Source organism: Micromys minutus (genome assembly GCF_963924665.1).
Source record: "Micromys minutus genome assembly, chromosome: 15".
Classification (NCBI taxonomy): Eukaryota; Metazoa; Chordata; class Mammalia; order Rodentia; family Muridae; genus Micromys; species Micromys minutus.
In genome coordinates, this window is record NC_137984.1 from 9,081,401 (window position 1) to 9,098,463 (window position 17,063).

General features: G+C 35.7%; 1 protein-coding gene across 7 annotated transcripts in view; it reads left to right on the forward strand.

Annotated features, from left to right (window-relative positions):
- Nucleotides 1–17,063, forward strand: part of TRDN (triadin) — a 357,916-nt gene that overhangs the window by 100,122 nt on the left and 240,731 nt on the right. For all 7 annotated transcript variants that reach the window (XM_080929343.1, XM_080929344.1, XM_080929345.1 and 4 more), the window contains exon 9: nucleotides 743–802. In XM_080929343.1, coding sequence (XP_080785469.1) covers nucleotides 743–802 — 60 coding nt within the window. The remainder of the gene's footprint in view (nucleotides 1–742; nucleotides 803–17,063) is intronic.

Consider the following 17,063-nt stretch of genomic DNA (forward strand, 5'->3'; position numbering starts at 1 on the left):
GTTTGCAATAATATATATTTCCATGGGTTGTATGTAATTAAGAAGTGAAAAAAAAAAAAAAAAAAAAAAACAGCTCCAGAAATAATTTAGACTGTGCTTGCCTCAAACATCTGGTTACTTTGTTGGTTTATTTTTATAGACTACAGACTAGACTAGAGCACAAAATGATCACATAATTAGTCAGTTAGTTAGCTTATTATTTTTAATCATTTGATGCTGTTGAGAAATCTCCAGCTCACGTTTCTGATAAGGAGAATTTCCATGAACAGAACCCTAACAGGTTACAATGTGCTTGCCCACTGTGTTTTATTTATCAATGGTCTCTCTTGGATAGTCAGCAGAGATCCTGGGTTCGTCGGCTGGTAACATTCCTAGTTGGAGAAAGTTTTCTTTTGTGTACCTCACGTTTCCTTCTCAAACATTTCACAAGGACATATAAGAACAATTGTTTTAAAGCAAGAGAAGGATTTTGAATTATCAAATATTTCCGACCCTAATATAACCATGAATAAGTCTGTTTCCATATTTTATAGTTTTGTAGGTAATGAGTGGGTCATTCTACATGTTATGTAGTTTCCTTCATATGCTCATAAAATCACAATTTATTTCTTCACAGAGATAAGTAGTGGACAGAAATAGATGTGTGACTTTTTGTTTGTTCTGTCACATTGTGTCTTCATGTAGAATAGGCAGATAATAATGACACACATTCATTGCTTCTTCTTTTTCTCTATTCTGTCAGATCAGTATGAGTTCTGTCGATATATGATTGACATGTTTGTCCATGGGGATTTAAAACCAGGTATTCCAAACAATTCTTATTTTTGTCTGTCTTAATAGCCTTTGTTTCTAAGACTGTCAGCTTTATCTGTACTATATTTTCATTTAAAAGCTTGCATAATGCATGTGCAGACCTAGAATAAAGACAATAAAATACAGAAATAATAATTGGTGCTGTGCCTTTTAACTTTACCTGTGTTCGCTGCATGGTCTGTTGCAAATAAAGTCAGGTGAAAGTTCAAAGATGCTAATATCTTCATGCATTAAAACTCTAATATCTTTGATTGAAGCAATGAGTCACTTGATTTGATTCCTGGTAAATTTAGAAGAAAAGACTTACAGTAATTGAAAATATTCTTTTTTATGATTGTGGTTAAAATTTGCAATAAAATCCACCATTTCTCAAATACTGAGTCTTATCTTTCTAAAACAGTTAGATTTTCTTACTTATGGTCTTTTGTAATTCCAGAAAAACAGTGATGGAGTTAGTTAACTTTGGTTCATATCTCTGCAATGAAGAAAAGCTTTTAATAACCCCAATACACCTCTATTCTTTTATATCTTTAATTTTTCTATGAAGTATGCTAAAGATAGCTTAATTAAGATGATAATTCTTTGCACTATGCTGCATAAAATATTTAAAAATCTAGTGGACTAAATACTCTGAATGGAAGCTGATTGTTAAAAAACCAACTATACATTGTTTCTTTAGCTGTTCTGTGGAAGTTTTTCTAAAATGCTACTTGTGCATACATTGAAAATCAAGCATGTCATACCTGAAGCAAGTGTGTAATCATCTAGTTCTTATATTTTTACAACCTTATTAGAATCTTATTACTTTAGAACACTGTCAATCCCAGTAACTGCTTTTTTAAAAATTACTTTGGACTTCTTTCTCACCTTGTTTTCTTTTTCTCTCCACAACCCTTTCTGTTTTCTTTCTTTCCTTTTTCTCCTCCTTGTCATCTTCCTCTTCTGCCTCCTACACCACCTCCTTCTCCTTTTCCTTGTTTTTCTCCCCTTCTACCACCACCTTCTACTTCTATTCTTTCTCCTTAGCCTCTTCTTTTTCCTTCTCTTTTCTTTCTCCATGTTTATGACTTAAAGACTGTGATAAAGAAAAATGATCTTTGAAATTATAATACCTCATTGATGAAGCTGATCTCTGTCAACATGTGTATGTAATCTCCTAAAATATTTGGTAGAAACATGGCGGAGAGTGGTGTGATCACAAATGAAAAAAGAATTTTGAAGAAAAATTTGTAAGTCATTTCTAGCACGTGAGTTTGAACCAGTTACTGAACACCTGATCTTCAATATTCTTGCATTTAAAATAAACTCACATCATCTGCAAAGCATCCAGTGGATACACAGGACAATGTTATGCTACCTCAATATTTTTAAATTATTTTATTACAACCTTTGCAGAAGTACATTACAGAGAGTGACTATCTCAAGTACTTATGTGCATATACAGTAAATACAACTTTCCAGAAATACCTGTTGCTTCCTTTTTTCAGCTATGGTAATTGGAGAGAGTCTTATTCTACTTAGATACCAGGATTTAATCTTGTTATGCATGACTCGGGACTCTGAGGAAGGAAGATGGAGAGTTCCTCACTGGCCTAAACTTCAGGGAAGATACTGTTAAGCAAACAAGAATAAATGAAAATACAAAGAAAAAAATCCATCATTTATATATGTTTTGATTATATAGGATCAACTGTGCTTAGGATGAGCTGACTCTTTGATGTCCATGGATTGATAAATGACTAATATATTCTGTTTTCTTGTTTCTCATTAGCTTCTGATTTTTATTATTTGATAAAAGTGTTCTTTTGCTACTTCATCTATTAGTATTATCTGCTAATAGATGACAGAGTGCTCTCTAAGAGAATCACATAATATGATAAAGTCAGCCAGGCATTGCCAAATGCAGTAGGCTTGCTAACATTTTAGCCATCAAAATACAAATCAACTCTTTATGAGCTCTGGCTATAGATGAGGTTAGAAAGATGAATAAAAGCATCTGTAAGAGAGTTTGGTAATGGATACCCAGGAAGGGTTCTCTATAATGAGCATGTAATGATACTCCAAAAAACCATAGACTCAAGTCCACAGTAGTGTATATTACTCTAACTCTAAAAAACTGTCTCTGAAAAGTCTAGAGTAAATCTCTAAGTTCTATAAATTATTTATTCTGATTTACTTCACCTCTATTCATTTATTGTTTTGGAGCCAAAATGTGAAACAGTATTTTAGGTTATATTTCTTGTCCAGACACTAACATAGAAGAAGAATAAAAGTAAAAATTTGCAAATTAATTGTTTTTTTTTCCTAAGTGACACAGAGGAGGGCTGCACTTTCCTGACTTTGTGAATGGGGTAGTCTACAAAGGGGACTGATTAAACACAAAAACAAAATACAGTAAGCAGTTTATTTTCATTTATAGAAAAGGGATGAAAAATGACTTAACTGAGCACATGGATTTAGAAAGAAGACCAGTGATAAAGATACTTACCCTGGTTGACAATTAGAAAATTAGATGATTCCTGTCAGGCTTATTGATCAATATGTATCTAGTATGTATAGGATATACCTGCTTCTATCTGCTTCCATTTAGGATCAATGCTATGCCTATTATTATTAAGCTGGTATTGACCAGTAATTATTGGTAATGAGTTTTTAAAAACTATCACTTGGTCTTTTTTTTTTAGAATTCATTAACCTCCTATAGATTTTTTCTCACACTCTTAAAAATTTTGCTATTTTGTCTCAGCAAAAAAATACTTTTTTTGTATTTTTTAAAAGTTAAAACTGGAATTTTATCATGATAACTGAATACAAATTCAAAGTGAAGACAATGATAACACTGACTTCAGTTACAGAGATCGAAGAAAAAGACAGTATCAGTTTTTTATATGTAATTGCCATTCCCTATACTGATTCACTTTAAGAATTTGAGTGATACAAAGGAAATCCTATATAAATATAGAAAGACAATAATTTACTTTCTGTTAATTTAAGAAATGCTGTGAACACTGAAGATAGTCTTTTGGGAAAATGTAAACTATTATATTATCTAGCCTTAGCGATTCAACAACCATAAAACTGCTTAATTTTGTAGGTTAACAGTGTTTCAGGATACTTTTTTCAGTTGTTTGATATAGAGAGAGACAGACATAGACAGAAAGACAGACACAGAGAGGGACACAGAAACAGAGTGAGACAGAGACAAGCAGAGACAAGGAGAGATGGGAGAAAGATTATATATATATATATATATATATATATATATATATATATATATATATATATATATATATATATATATATATATATATAGAGAGAGAGAGAGAGAGAGAGAGAGAGAGAAAGAAAGAAAGTGAGCATGGGCTGGTTTGTGCTACAAGTCTTAATATTGATGATCCATTTTCTTTTTTTTTTTTTTGAACAACTTTATTTTAAAAAACAAAGATAAATGAACAACTTTTAAGCATTTTTGCATAAAAGTATATGAATACATTTTGTCAGTGCTTGGAATTATTTTTTTCCAAAGGTTTGATAGTATGCATTAAGGTCTTACTAATTACAATGAGGAAAAAGTACATGTAAAACAGGATGTAAACCAGAATTATTCAAAGTTTTCTTTGTGTGTAAGAATTGAGCATAATGTTTTTTTTTCCTTGAACTTCACACAGTCTGTAGTTGTTTCTGGGTTATTCAGAGCTTTCTGGGGTTAGTATCCCATTATCAGTGACTGCATATTATGTCTATTCTTTTGTGACTGGGTTACCTCACTCAGGATGATATTTTCTAGATGCAGCCATTTTCTTAAGAATTTGGTTAAGTCATTGTTTCTGATAGATGAGTAGTACCCATTGTGTAAATGTACCACAATTTTTGTATCCATTCATCTACTGAAGGACATTTGGGTTCTTTCCAGCTTCTGGCTATTATAAATAGAACTGCTATGAACATTGTGGTGCATGTATCTTTGTCGTATATTGGAGTGTCTCTGGGGTATATGCCTAGAAGTGGAATAGCTGGATCTTCAGGTAGTACTATGTCCAATTTTCTGAGGAATCGCCAGACTGATTTTCAGAGTGGTTGTATCAGTTTACAATCCCACCAACAGTGGAGAAGTGTTCCTCTTTCTCCACAACCTCGCCGGGTTCTGCTGTCATATGAGTTTTGGATCTTAGCAATCTGACTGGTGTGAGGTGGAATCTCAGGGTTGTTTTGATTTGCATTTCCCAGATGGCTAAGGATGTTGAGAACTTCCTTGGATGTTTCTCTGCCATTCGATATTCCTTGGTTGAGAACTTTTTGTTTAGCTCTGTACCCCATTTTTTAAATAGGGTTGTTTGATTCTCTGGTGTCTAGCTTTTTAAGTTCTTTGTATACCTTGGATATTAGGCCTCTATCAGATGTGGGGTTGGTAAAGATCTTTTATCACTCTGTTGGCTGCCATTTTGTTTTCTTGACAGTGTCCTGAGCCTTACAGAAACTTTGCAATCTCATTAAGTCCCATTTGTCAATCTTAGACCTTAAAGCTCAATCCATTGGTGTTTTGTTCAGGAAATTTTCTCCTGTGCCTATGTGTTCTAAGGTTTTCCCTACTTTCTCATCTAATAGTTTCAGTGTATCTGGTTTAATGTGGAGATCTTTGATCCACTTACACTTGAGCTTTTTACAAGGAGATAAGAAAGGCTCTATTTTCATTCTTCTGCATGCTGAGTGCCAGTTGGACCAACACCATTTGTTGAATAGGCTGTCCTTTTTCCATTGGATGTTTACAGCTCCTTTGTCAAAAATCAGGTGACCATATATGTGAGGGCTCATTTCTGGATCTTCTATTCTATTTCAATGATTCACATGCCTATTTCTGTACCAATACTATGCAGTTTTTAGCACAATTGCCGAGAAATAGAAGCAGTCATCAAAAGCCTCCCAACCAAAAAAAGCCCAGGTCCAGATGGTTTCAGTGCAGAATTTTGATCCATTTTCATGTAGTGTGAAATGATTCATTTTTTTCTGTTTTATGAGACATCTACCAAAAGAAGTCAGTCCAGACATTATTTCCAATTCTGAGATTTAATTTGTTTTGTATTGTTGCTTATTTTGGTATATTTAAAAATCATTTGTATGTGTGATCAAAGAGCCTCAGAAATCAATTTAATACCCTCATTTTACTATGATCATTTGCCTAGATTTTAATTGATTTTTAATTTATTTTTAGTAAAAATAAAGTTATTTTCACACAATATATTTTGATCATTCTTTTTCTTTCCTCATCTCCTCCAATATTCTTCCTACTCTTCCAATATTTTCATTTATCTCTTCTTTAATAAATCATATAAGCACAAAGAAGACAAAAATACAAAGAAACTAAGCAGAACAAGAAATATGCACAGAAACACATATATGCACATATACAAACATACATGCAAATTAGTATAAACTCACTTATATACAAACACAAACATTCATGCACATACTAACATGCACAAACCCATATACTTATATACAAAACAAAATCACACATACATGTACAAACATAAAACAAATAATATAAGACAAAATTCTCAAATAATATACCTACAAGTTTTTTTTCCCCATCTATTTCTGGATAAGGTTCCTTCTCTTTAAGTGTGTGTGGTTTGTATATCTATAAAGTCTCTCTTCAAGAAAAACTATTTTTCCTTTACCAGTAGTTGTTAATTAAAAATAACTTCTTGATTGGGGATGGAAACTTTTCTCCAAGCCTTCTCTCAGTACTTAGATTCTGCCTGGTCCACATTCATACAAACAGCATGCATGGTTCTACAGTATCTACAAGTTTATCCTGCTGTATCTAGAAGACATTAGGATTTTATTTTGGTACAATCCATCTTTACTATCTCTTTGCCTCCTCATGTGTATGGTTCTCTGAGCTCTGAGGGGAATTGTAGATCTGGAGACCCCTTGGACATCAGAAGTGGAGATTCAGAGTATGGAGTTTGCCCAGCTGGTTTTCTGACTTGCTTTGGGGATGAATCTTAAAAACGATTTTGAACTTTGGACTTTTCACATTGTTGATACTGCTGTACACTATGGGAACTTTGCAAGTTGGACAAAATCTTATTTATTATGTTATGGCTAGGCATGACAACCATAGACTTGTGTACTTGAACAGGCCAATGGGGATAAGGCAGTGGAATATGGTGGACTGCAAATGTTTGGCACAGGAATTGGCACAATTAGGACTTGTGGACTTGTTGGCATAGGTGTTGCCTTGTTGAGGAAAGTGTATCACTGTGCACATAAGCCCTAAGACATTAGTTCTAGCTGCCTGGGGTCTGCATTATGCAGAATGACTTTTCTTGACAGTTATCTAATAATTCAGGATTTTAAAAACAGCTATTTAGTATGTTTCATTTTCCCTGATAAAGCATCCTTTTGTATATGCCCAGATGTAGCATAGGTGAATATTTAGGTAGTTCTCTTCTCAGCTTTCCGAGAAACAGCCACATCACTTTTCATCATGGCTGTACAATTTACCCTCCCACCAACAACCCATCTGTGTTTCTCTTAACCTACATCTTTATCACTATGAACAGTCAAGTGCTTTATTGGTCTTGATTATTCAGAGGGCTGAAAGATGAAATAAAAAATAAGTTTTGATTTTCATTTTCCTGAAGACTAAGAATGTTAACCATTCTTCTGTTTCATAAGCATTTCATATTTTATCATTTGTGAGGTCCCTGTATAATTTTCTGCTCTATTTTTTATTTATTTTTTAACATATTTTAAATGTTATCCCCTTTCCCAGTTTCCCCTCTGGTATCGCCCTATCCCATCCTCCCTCCCCCTGCCTCTATGGGAGTGTTCCCCCACCCACCTACTCCTTGCCATCTCCCTGCCATGTCATTCCCTACACTGGGATATTGAGCCTTCACAGAGCCAAGGACCTCTCCTCTTGTTGATGCCTGATAAAGCCATCCTCTGTTACACATATTGCTAGAAGCATGGGTCCCTCCATGTGTACTCTTTGGTTGGTGGATTAGTCTCTGGGAACTCTGGGGGAGGGTCTGATTGGTTGATATTATTTTTCTTCCTGTGGAGTTGCAAACCCCTTCAGCTCCTTCAGTTCTATCTCTAACTCCTCCATGGGAAACCCCATTCTCAGTCTAATGGTTGGCTGTGAGCATCCACCTCTGTATTTGTCAGGCTCTGGCAGAGGCTCTCAGGACACAGCTATATTAGGCTCCTGTCAGCATGTACTTCTCGGCATCCAAAATAGGGTCTGGATTTGGTGGCTGTGTATGAGATGGATTCCACAGTGGAGCAGTCTCTGGATTACCATTGCTTCCATCTCTGCCTCAAACTTTGTATTTCCTTCTGTGAATATGTTTGTTCTCCCTTCAAACAAGGACGGAAACATCTAAGCTTTAGACTTCCAACTTCTTGTGCTTTATGTGGATGGTATCTTGGGTAATCGAAGCTTTTGGGCTAATAGCCACGTACCAGTGAGTGTACATGTGTTCTTTTGTGATTGGGTTACCGCATGGGATGTTCTCTAGTTCTATCCATTTGCTTAATAATTTAATAAAACCATTGTTTTTAAATAGCTTAATAGAACACCATTGTGAAAATCTATCACACTTTATGTATCTATTCCTCTTATGAAGGACATGTGGGTTCTTTCCAACTTCTGGCTATTACAAACAAAGTTTCTATGAACATAGTGGAGCATGTGTCTTTGTTATATGTTGGAGCATCTTTTAGTTATATGCCCAGTAGTGGTGTAGCTGGGTTGGGGCCTCAAGTAGTACTATTTGCCATTTTCTGAGGAACCACCAGACTGATTTCCAGAGTGGTTGTACCACCTTTCAATCCCACCAACAATGGAGGAGTGTAACTCTTTCCCCACATCCTCTCCAGCATTTGCTGTGGCCTTAGTTTTTTATCTTAGCCATTCTGACTAGTGTGAGGTGCAATCTCAGGATTGTTTTGATTTGCATTTCCCTAATTACTAAGGGTGTTGAACATCTCTTTAGATGCTTTCCAGCCATTCAACATTTTTCAGTTAAGATTTCTTTATCTAGGTCTGTCCCTGATGTGTCTGCTCAGGGCTCAGGTTCAGACTGGAAGGGATCCGTGCCGCTGGTTGAGCAGGGGTTCCTCTGTCCCTAGATACCAGGGGACCCAGTTATTCTGGGTATTGTGAGAGATCTTGTGTCCTCTTCATCTGTGATCCTGTGATCCTGGGTGTGTTAGAGCATCTGGGTGGTGGACTTTCTCTGGGTGTTGTAGCATTGGGTGTGATACTAGCACCCAAGGTCTGCTCAGGGCTCAAATTCAGACCAGAAGGGCCCTCTGAACTATTTTTAAATTGAGTTATTTTTTTGTTTACATTTTTTCTATCTTTCAATTAAAAAAAAAGATTGTTACATATTTTAGATATTAGTTCTCTGTCATATGTGGAATTGGTAAAGTTCTTTCCCCATTCTGTAGCCTGTCAATTTACTTGAATGTTTTTTCCATACAGAGGCCCCATTTATTACTCCTTGATCTTTATGCCTGTCCTGTTTACATTCTGTTTAAAAAGTCTTCTCTTGTGCTAATGATTCAAAACTATTGCTCAATTTCCTTTCATTCAGAATCAGGGTAGCTTACTTTATATTAAGTTCCTTGATTCATCTGAGGGTTTATGCAGGGTAAAAAATACAGATTGGTTTGCATTCTTCTGCATTCAGCCACCCAGTTTGACTAGCACTGTTTCTTGAACATATTATCTTTATTTAGGTGTGCATTTCAAGCTCCATTATCAAAATCAAGTGTCTATGGGAGTGTGGATTTTTGTCTCGGTCCTCAAGTTGTTTCATTAATCAATGTGTCTGTTTATGACAATCCATGATGTTTTTATTATTATATAGCTTTGTAATACAATTTGACACTTGGGAGACTGGCAGAGTTCTCATTGAAGTCTTGACTATCAGAAAAGGACCTAATAGCAGTCCCACTATAAAGGAGCTTAGTAATCACTGATATAATTTTCAGAGTTCTTATAAGATCATCATTAAGACTTAAGAAGTCATCTATTTTTCTATATAGCATCACTACAAGAGAGTACATCTTCGTAGATCTACATAGATCTGCTTCAAAGGGATGGGCTGTTAAGAATTGATTGTTATATGTGTTTAATAATAGCAGGAAAATCTTAATAATAACAGGAATTTTTCCTAAAATGAATTCTCCCATGGCCTTGTCCAATAAGAACAAATCTGTTGCAGATTATGTAATAATTTAAAGCAGGCCATCTCAGGAAGATCACCAGCTAGTTATTAGCTTGTCCCATCATGGCTCCTGACACTATATAACTGTTTTACTTGCTTGGACAGAATTAGTCCAATATAATTTACATTATTTCAGTGTATTATGAAATACGTTTCCATGATTCCTTTCCCAGTCTCTTTGTCATTTGCAAATAAAAGGGTTACTGATTATTGTTCTTTAGTTTTGTGTCCCACAACTTTGCAGAAAGTGCTTAGCAACTGTAAGGTTTCTGTGCAGAGCTTTTAGAGCCCGTTATGTTTACAATCATATCATTTGCAGATAAAGACACCTTGAATTATTCAATTTCTAATTGTAACTTTTTGGTCTCTTCAGTTATCTTATTTCTCTAGCTAAGGTTTTCTGTAGAATATTGATAAGTTATGGAGAGAGTAGAGGACCATGTCTTGTTCATGATTGGGTTTTCTTCTGTTTAGGTTGATGTTGGCTGTGGGCTTTCTATAAACCTTTTCTGTGTTGTTTATTTCTTGTATTCCCACTCTCTCCAGGATTTTGATCAGGAAAAGTTGCTGGAGTCTTTTCAAAAGCATTTTCTCCATCTAATGAGGTGATTATGTACATTTTCTATTTCAATTTTCATATGTGATGAGTTATATTAGTGATTTGAGCCATCACCAAATCTCTGGGACATACCCATTTTTAATAAGTGGATAATCATTCTTCCTTTCTTCTCTTTTAATTTGTTATTTTATTGATTTATGTTTCAAATGTTATCCCAATTCCCAGGTTTCCCTCTGCAACCTCCCATCCTATGCCTCTCTCCCTACTTCCATGAGGGTTCACCCCCACCCAGTGACCCACTCCAGGCTTACCACCCTATAATTCCCATACAGTGGAGCATCAAACCTACACATTGTCACAAATCAGGCTCTGGAAGAGCCTCTCAGGTGATAGCATTCCAGGCTCTTGTCAGAAAGTGTTTCTTGGCATCAGCACTAGTGGCTGAGTTTGCTGTCTGTAGCTGGGGTAGATTCTTGGGTGGAGCATTCTGTGGATGGCCTTTCCTTCAGTCTCTGTTTCAGTCTTTGTCCTTGCATATCTTTTAGACAGGGGCAATTTTGGGTTAAAATTTTGGACATGGGTGGGTAGCAGTGTTCTTCAATTGATTTTTGAGTATTTTCACTGAGTATATTTGCATTGGTATTCATAAGGGAAATTGGTCTGAAGTTCTTTTTTTCTGTAGGGTCTTTGTGTAATTTAGGTATAAGCATAATTTTGGTTTCAAAGAACAAATTGGGTAGTGTTCCTTTTGTTTCTATTTTGTAGAATGGTTTGAAGAGGATTGGTATTTCTTCTTCTTTGAGTTCTTATATAATTCTTCACTAAATCCATCTGGTCCTGGGCTTTTTTGGTTGAGAGACTTTTAATGACTGCCTATATTAGTTTAGATGGTTGATCTGATCCTGATTTAACTTAGAACCTGTCTAGAATATTGTCCATTTTCACCCAGATTTTTCAGTTTTTTGAGCCTAGGCTTTTGTAGTAGGATCCGATGACTTTTTTGAATTTCCTCAATTTCTGCTGTTATGTCTTCCTTTTTATGTCTGATTTTGTTAATTTGGATATTGTCCCTGTACCAATGTTTAGACTTGCTAAGCGTTTATCAACCTTATTGATTTTTTTCAAAGAACCAGCTCTTGGTTGTGTTGATTCTTTGTATAGTTGTTTTTTGTTTCTACTTGGTTGATTCCTACTCCGAGTTGATTATTTCCAGCCACCTACTCCTCCTGTGTACATTTGCTTCTTTTTGTTCTAGAGCTTTCAGACATGCTGTCAAGCTGCTTGGGTATACTCTCTTCTGTTTCTTTCTGGAGGCACTAAGAGCTATGAATTTTCCTCTTAGTACTGCTTTTATCATGTCCCATAAATTTTGGTATGTTGTGCCTTCATTTTCATTAAACTCTAAAATGTCTTTAATTTCCTTTTTTATTTTTTCCTCGGCCAACTTATCATTAAGTAGTGCACTGTTCATGTTCCATGTGTATGTAAGTTTTTTTTAATGTTTGTTGTTATTGAAGACCAGCCTCAGTCTCCTGTGATCTGATAGAATACATGGATTACTTCAGTCTTCTTGTATTTGCTGGGGCCTGTTTTATGATTGATTGTACTGTCATTTATGGAGAAGATATCATGAGGTGTTAAGACAAAAATATTTGTTTTGTTTTGATTTGGGATAAATTGTTCTATAGATATCTGTTAAATCCATTTGGTTCATAACTTCTGTTAGTATTACTGTATCCCTTTTTAGTTTCTATCTCCATGATCTGTTCATTGATGAGAGTGAAATGTTGAAGTCTTCCACTATTTTTGTGTGTGGTACAATGTGAGACTTTGAGCATCGGTAAAGTTTCTTTTATGAATGTGTGTTTTCTTGCACTTGGAGTATAGATGTTCAGAATTGAGAGTTCATCTTGGTAGATTTTTTTCTTTGGTGTGTATGTAGTGTTCTCCTTATCTTTTTTGATAACTTTTGGTTGATAGTCAATTTTATTCTACATTAGAATTGCTTCTCCAGTTTGTTTCTTGGAACATTTTGCTTGGAATACTTTTTTTTATAGCCTTTTACTCTGAGGTAGTGTCTATCTTTGTCACTGAGGTTCATTTGCTGTATGCAGCAAAATTCTGGATCCTTTTAAGTATCCAGTCTTTTAGTCTATGTCTTTTTATTGGATAATGGAGTCCATTCCTATTAAGAGACATCAAAAAAATTGGAATTGTTTTGTCATTTTATTTTTGTTGTTCGAAGGGAAATCTTGTTTTTCTCTGGCTTTTTTTTGGGGGGGTGGTTATTGAAAGAATTTGGTTCAGGAAGTGCACATTTTCCCAATGTAGGGGAATGCCAAGGCAATGAATGGGGTGGAGAGGGTGATTAGGAGCAATTGCACCTAATCACCTGTGAGGGGGAGAGGGGATGGGAGCAGGGTGAGGGAAGAGAATAACATTTCAAATGTAAAAACACACACTCACACACACACACTCTCTCTCTCTCATACACACACACACACACACACACACACACAAAGAAAGAAGACTGCTTTCTTGATTTTCTATGGTATAGTTTCCCTTCTTGTTTTAGAGTTTTCCTTTTATTATCCTTTGTAGGCCTGGATATGTGGGAAGATATTGTGTAAGTTTAGGTTTTTCAGAAAATATTTTGGTTTCTCTATCTATGTTAATTGATATTTTGCTGGATATAGTAGCCTAAGCTGTCATTTTTGTTCTCTTAGTGTCTGTATGTCATCTGTCCTTCTAGCTGTCATAGTCTCTGTTGAGAAGTTTGGTGTAATTCTCATAGGTCTGCCTTTATATGTTACTTAACCTTTCTCCCTTACTGCACTGAATATCCTCTTTTTGTTTTGTGCACTTGGTGTTTTGAGTATTATGTCACAGGAGGAATTTTGTTTCTGGTCCAATCTATTTGGAATCTTGTAGGCCCCTTTTATGCTTATGGGCATCCCTTTCTTTAGGATAGGGAAGTTTTCTCCTACAATTTTGTTGAAGATGTTTATAGGCCATTTAAGTTAGGGATCTTTAATCTCTTCTTTATCTATTATCCTCAGGTTTTTTCCTCTCATTATGTCTTAGGTTTTCTATGGTATCTTTTGCTGCTGAGATTCTGTCTTTCATCTCTTACATCCCACTGGTGATGATTGCATCTTTGACTCTTGATTTGTTTGTTTGGTTTTCTATCTCCAGGGTTGTCTCCCTTTGCAATATTCTTATCGATCCTATTTCTATTTTTATATCCTGCATTATTTTGTTCTAATCCTTCACCATTTTGGCTTTGTTTTCTTGTAATTCTGTAATGAATTTCTGTGTTTCCTCTTTAAGGGTATCTACTTGTTTACCTGTGTTCTCCTGTATTTCTTTAAGTGAATTATTTACGTGCTTCCTAAATTACTACAACATTATCACGGGATGTGGTTTTAAATACAAATCTTTCTTTTCGAATGTGTTGGGGTATCCAGGACTTTCTGTGGGAAAACTTGGCTTTGATGATGCCAAGTGCTTTGTTTTCTGCTGCTTGGGTTCTTGCTCTTGCTTCTTGCCATCTAGTTAAATCTGTTGTTATTTGTTCTTGCTGTCTCTGACTGAAGCTTGTCCCTCCTGTAGACAGACCTGTGATCCTATGATCTTAGGACTGAGAGCATGCACTGGCTGGTTGTGTATCAACTTGCCACAAGCTGGAGTTAATCAGAGAGAAAGGAGCCTCAGTTGGGGAAATGCCTCCATGAGATCCAGCTGTAAGGCATGTTTTCAACTAGTGATCAAGGGCCCAGCCCATTGTGGGTGGTGCCATCCCTGGGCTGGTAGACCTGGGTTCTATAAGAAAGCAGGCTGAGAAAGCCATGGGAAGCAAGCCTCCATGGCCTCTGCATCAGCTCCTGCTTTCTGACCTGCTTCTATTCCAGTTCTGAGTTCCTTTGGTGATGAACAGCGATATGGAAGTGTAAGCTGAATAAACCCTTTCCTCCCCAACTTGCTTCTTGGTCATGATGCTTGTGCAGGAATAGGAACCCTGACTAAGACAGAGCATATCTGATAGACTGTCTCTCTCCTAGTGGTGTCTATGTAAGGTGGGCTATGGAACAGCCTTAGCTCTGGATGCAGATGGAGAGTGGAAGGTCCATTATATATCTTATAGCTTTTTTCCATTATGTATTTGATATAATTAGAAAGCCTCAATTTTACCATTGCATAAGGATCATATATGTTTACTAAACACCTAAAGTGAATTCAATTTTCTCTGATTTGTAGGGCAAACTATATTATATAGAAAACAGCAGTAAACAAAATATTAATATATGGACATCTATCCCATGAAGCACAGAAAGGCTTTATGTAAAGTTTATTTCCAGTCATTATATATCCAGCAACACTTGGAAAAAAATTCAGATCCTATTACTATTAAAAGAGAAATAAAATGTAATCAATACTTACAGTTGTAGTTCATCTTATGCTTTATTAATATTATGTAATTGGCTTTATGAAAGATTATGATAATAGAATGCACTATGTAGGTTATACATATTTGGAATATGATTTCGTGAAAATATAAAATTATACTGCATTTATCAGTTAATGATTATGGCATTTACTTATATATATTTTTGGAAAATATAATAAAAGAATGTTTTTTACATATTGAATCAAATATCTAGTTAAATGGCCATTGTAGTAATACAATGGTTTTTCCTACCAGTTATCAAAAATATATTTTCATAAATTTATTTAAAAGTTATAATAGTTAAAAATTGTCTAAACTTATTTTTAGGAACATGTATACAATTGTTATCCAAGTAATGTCCATTAATGTCCAAGTAAGTATAAGCATTCTTTTTCCTCAAATAGTAATTATTTTTTGTGCTAAAGCATTTGAATTCTGCCAGACAGTGGTGGTGCATACCTTTCATCCCAGCAGTGGGTGGCAGAGGCATGCAGATCTCTGAGTTTGAAGGCAGCCTGGTCTCAAGGTCAAGTTCTAGGTCAGCCAAGAGTACATAGATAAATCCATCATAAGCAGACAAACAAACATCCTGTACAACATTGTTTCAGACATTCCCTCTCCTGTGTAACTATAACTCAGTGCATCAACTGATGAATTCATTGTAAAAAAAATAAGGTTATACACACAGTGAAATAGTAATAACTTTCACATGTATACAGTTTTTTAGGTTTCCAAAGAAAAGAGCATTTCCAATAAGGCTGCCATAAATAATGCCATATGAGACAGGTGAAATAACACATTCAAAGTCTAAAAAACTCAGAATGTTTAGAGATGTTGAGAGCTAAAAGTAAAAGCTTTCAGCTATTATCCTGGGTTTATTTCCTATAGTGTAGGTCACTAAATTACATTCTCATGTCTAGCATAATTATACTTGGGTTCCTTATTCATTTAACAGAACAAATCCTAAACCCTGATTATTTGGAATCTAGAACAAAAGGCTTTTTTATAATCAATCAATTAGTTGATTAATTAATTACTTTTATTTTTCAATATCTCCTGAATGCAGTTTCTCCACCTTCTACTTACTATTCCTAGTACTCCCCAGACTCCTCACCATTGGCCTCCCCACACTGCACTTTTGCAATCCTCAAAATCTACTACTCATGCTAAAAGCAACACTCTTCCCCGGAATATCCACTAAACATGACGTAACAAGATGTAATAAGGCTATAATAGAACCCTCATATCAAGGCTGATCAACCTAGTAGGAGGAAAATGTCAGAGAGACACATCCCACTTCCCAGTCTTAGGAGTTACACAAAAACACCACGCTACACAGCCATCACTCTATGCAGAAGACTTAGCACAGACACATGCAATCTCCATAATTATCGCTTCCCCGAATGAGCTGTACTTAGTTGATGATGTTTGTGGGCCTTGTTCTTCTGGTATCTGTGACCCCTCTAGCTCCTACAATTCTTATCCCCACCCCCTGCCCTTTCTAGGGCAAAGAAGAGGAGCCTGAAGGAGATCTCTAATTTGGGCTTACGTAGAAAACATAATCTACTAAAACCAACCAAAACAAAACAAAACAAAACCACAGAGACCTGAGATTCCTTAGCTAAAACACATGCTACAAAGTGAAGCACAGAAATATTTCAGAAGAGACTGATTTCTTTTCAACCCATGGACTCAGAAGGGCTAGAAAGAAGTTAGTAAAGCAATTGCTGTAAAAAGAATGAACTAGTGGTCAAGTATGCATGGGGCATGTGTCAAGAGTTCGATCTTTATATAGGCAAATTTTTCCTCTACATTGGTCCCTGTCCCTGGACCTCAAAGCCCTGGGTGACCAGTATGTGAAGGACAATTTAGAAGACATAAAACTGTTGATTATGGTGAGGTCCGGCATTTCTTGAAGGGATTGGAGACATAAGCAGCAGTGTTGTGGTAACATGCAAAGCACAGCAGACAGTGATCAACAGGAAAGGCATGTTTT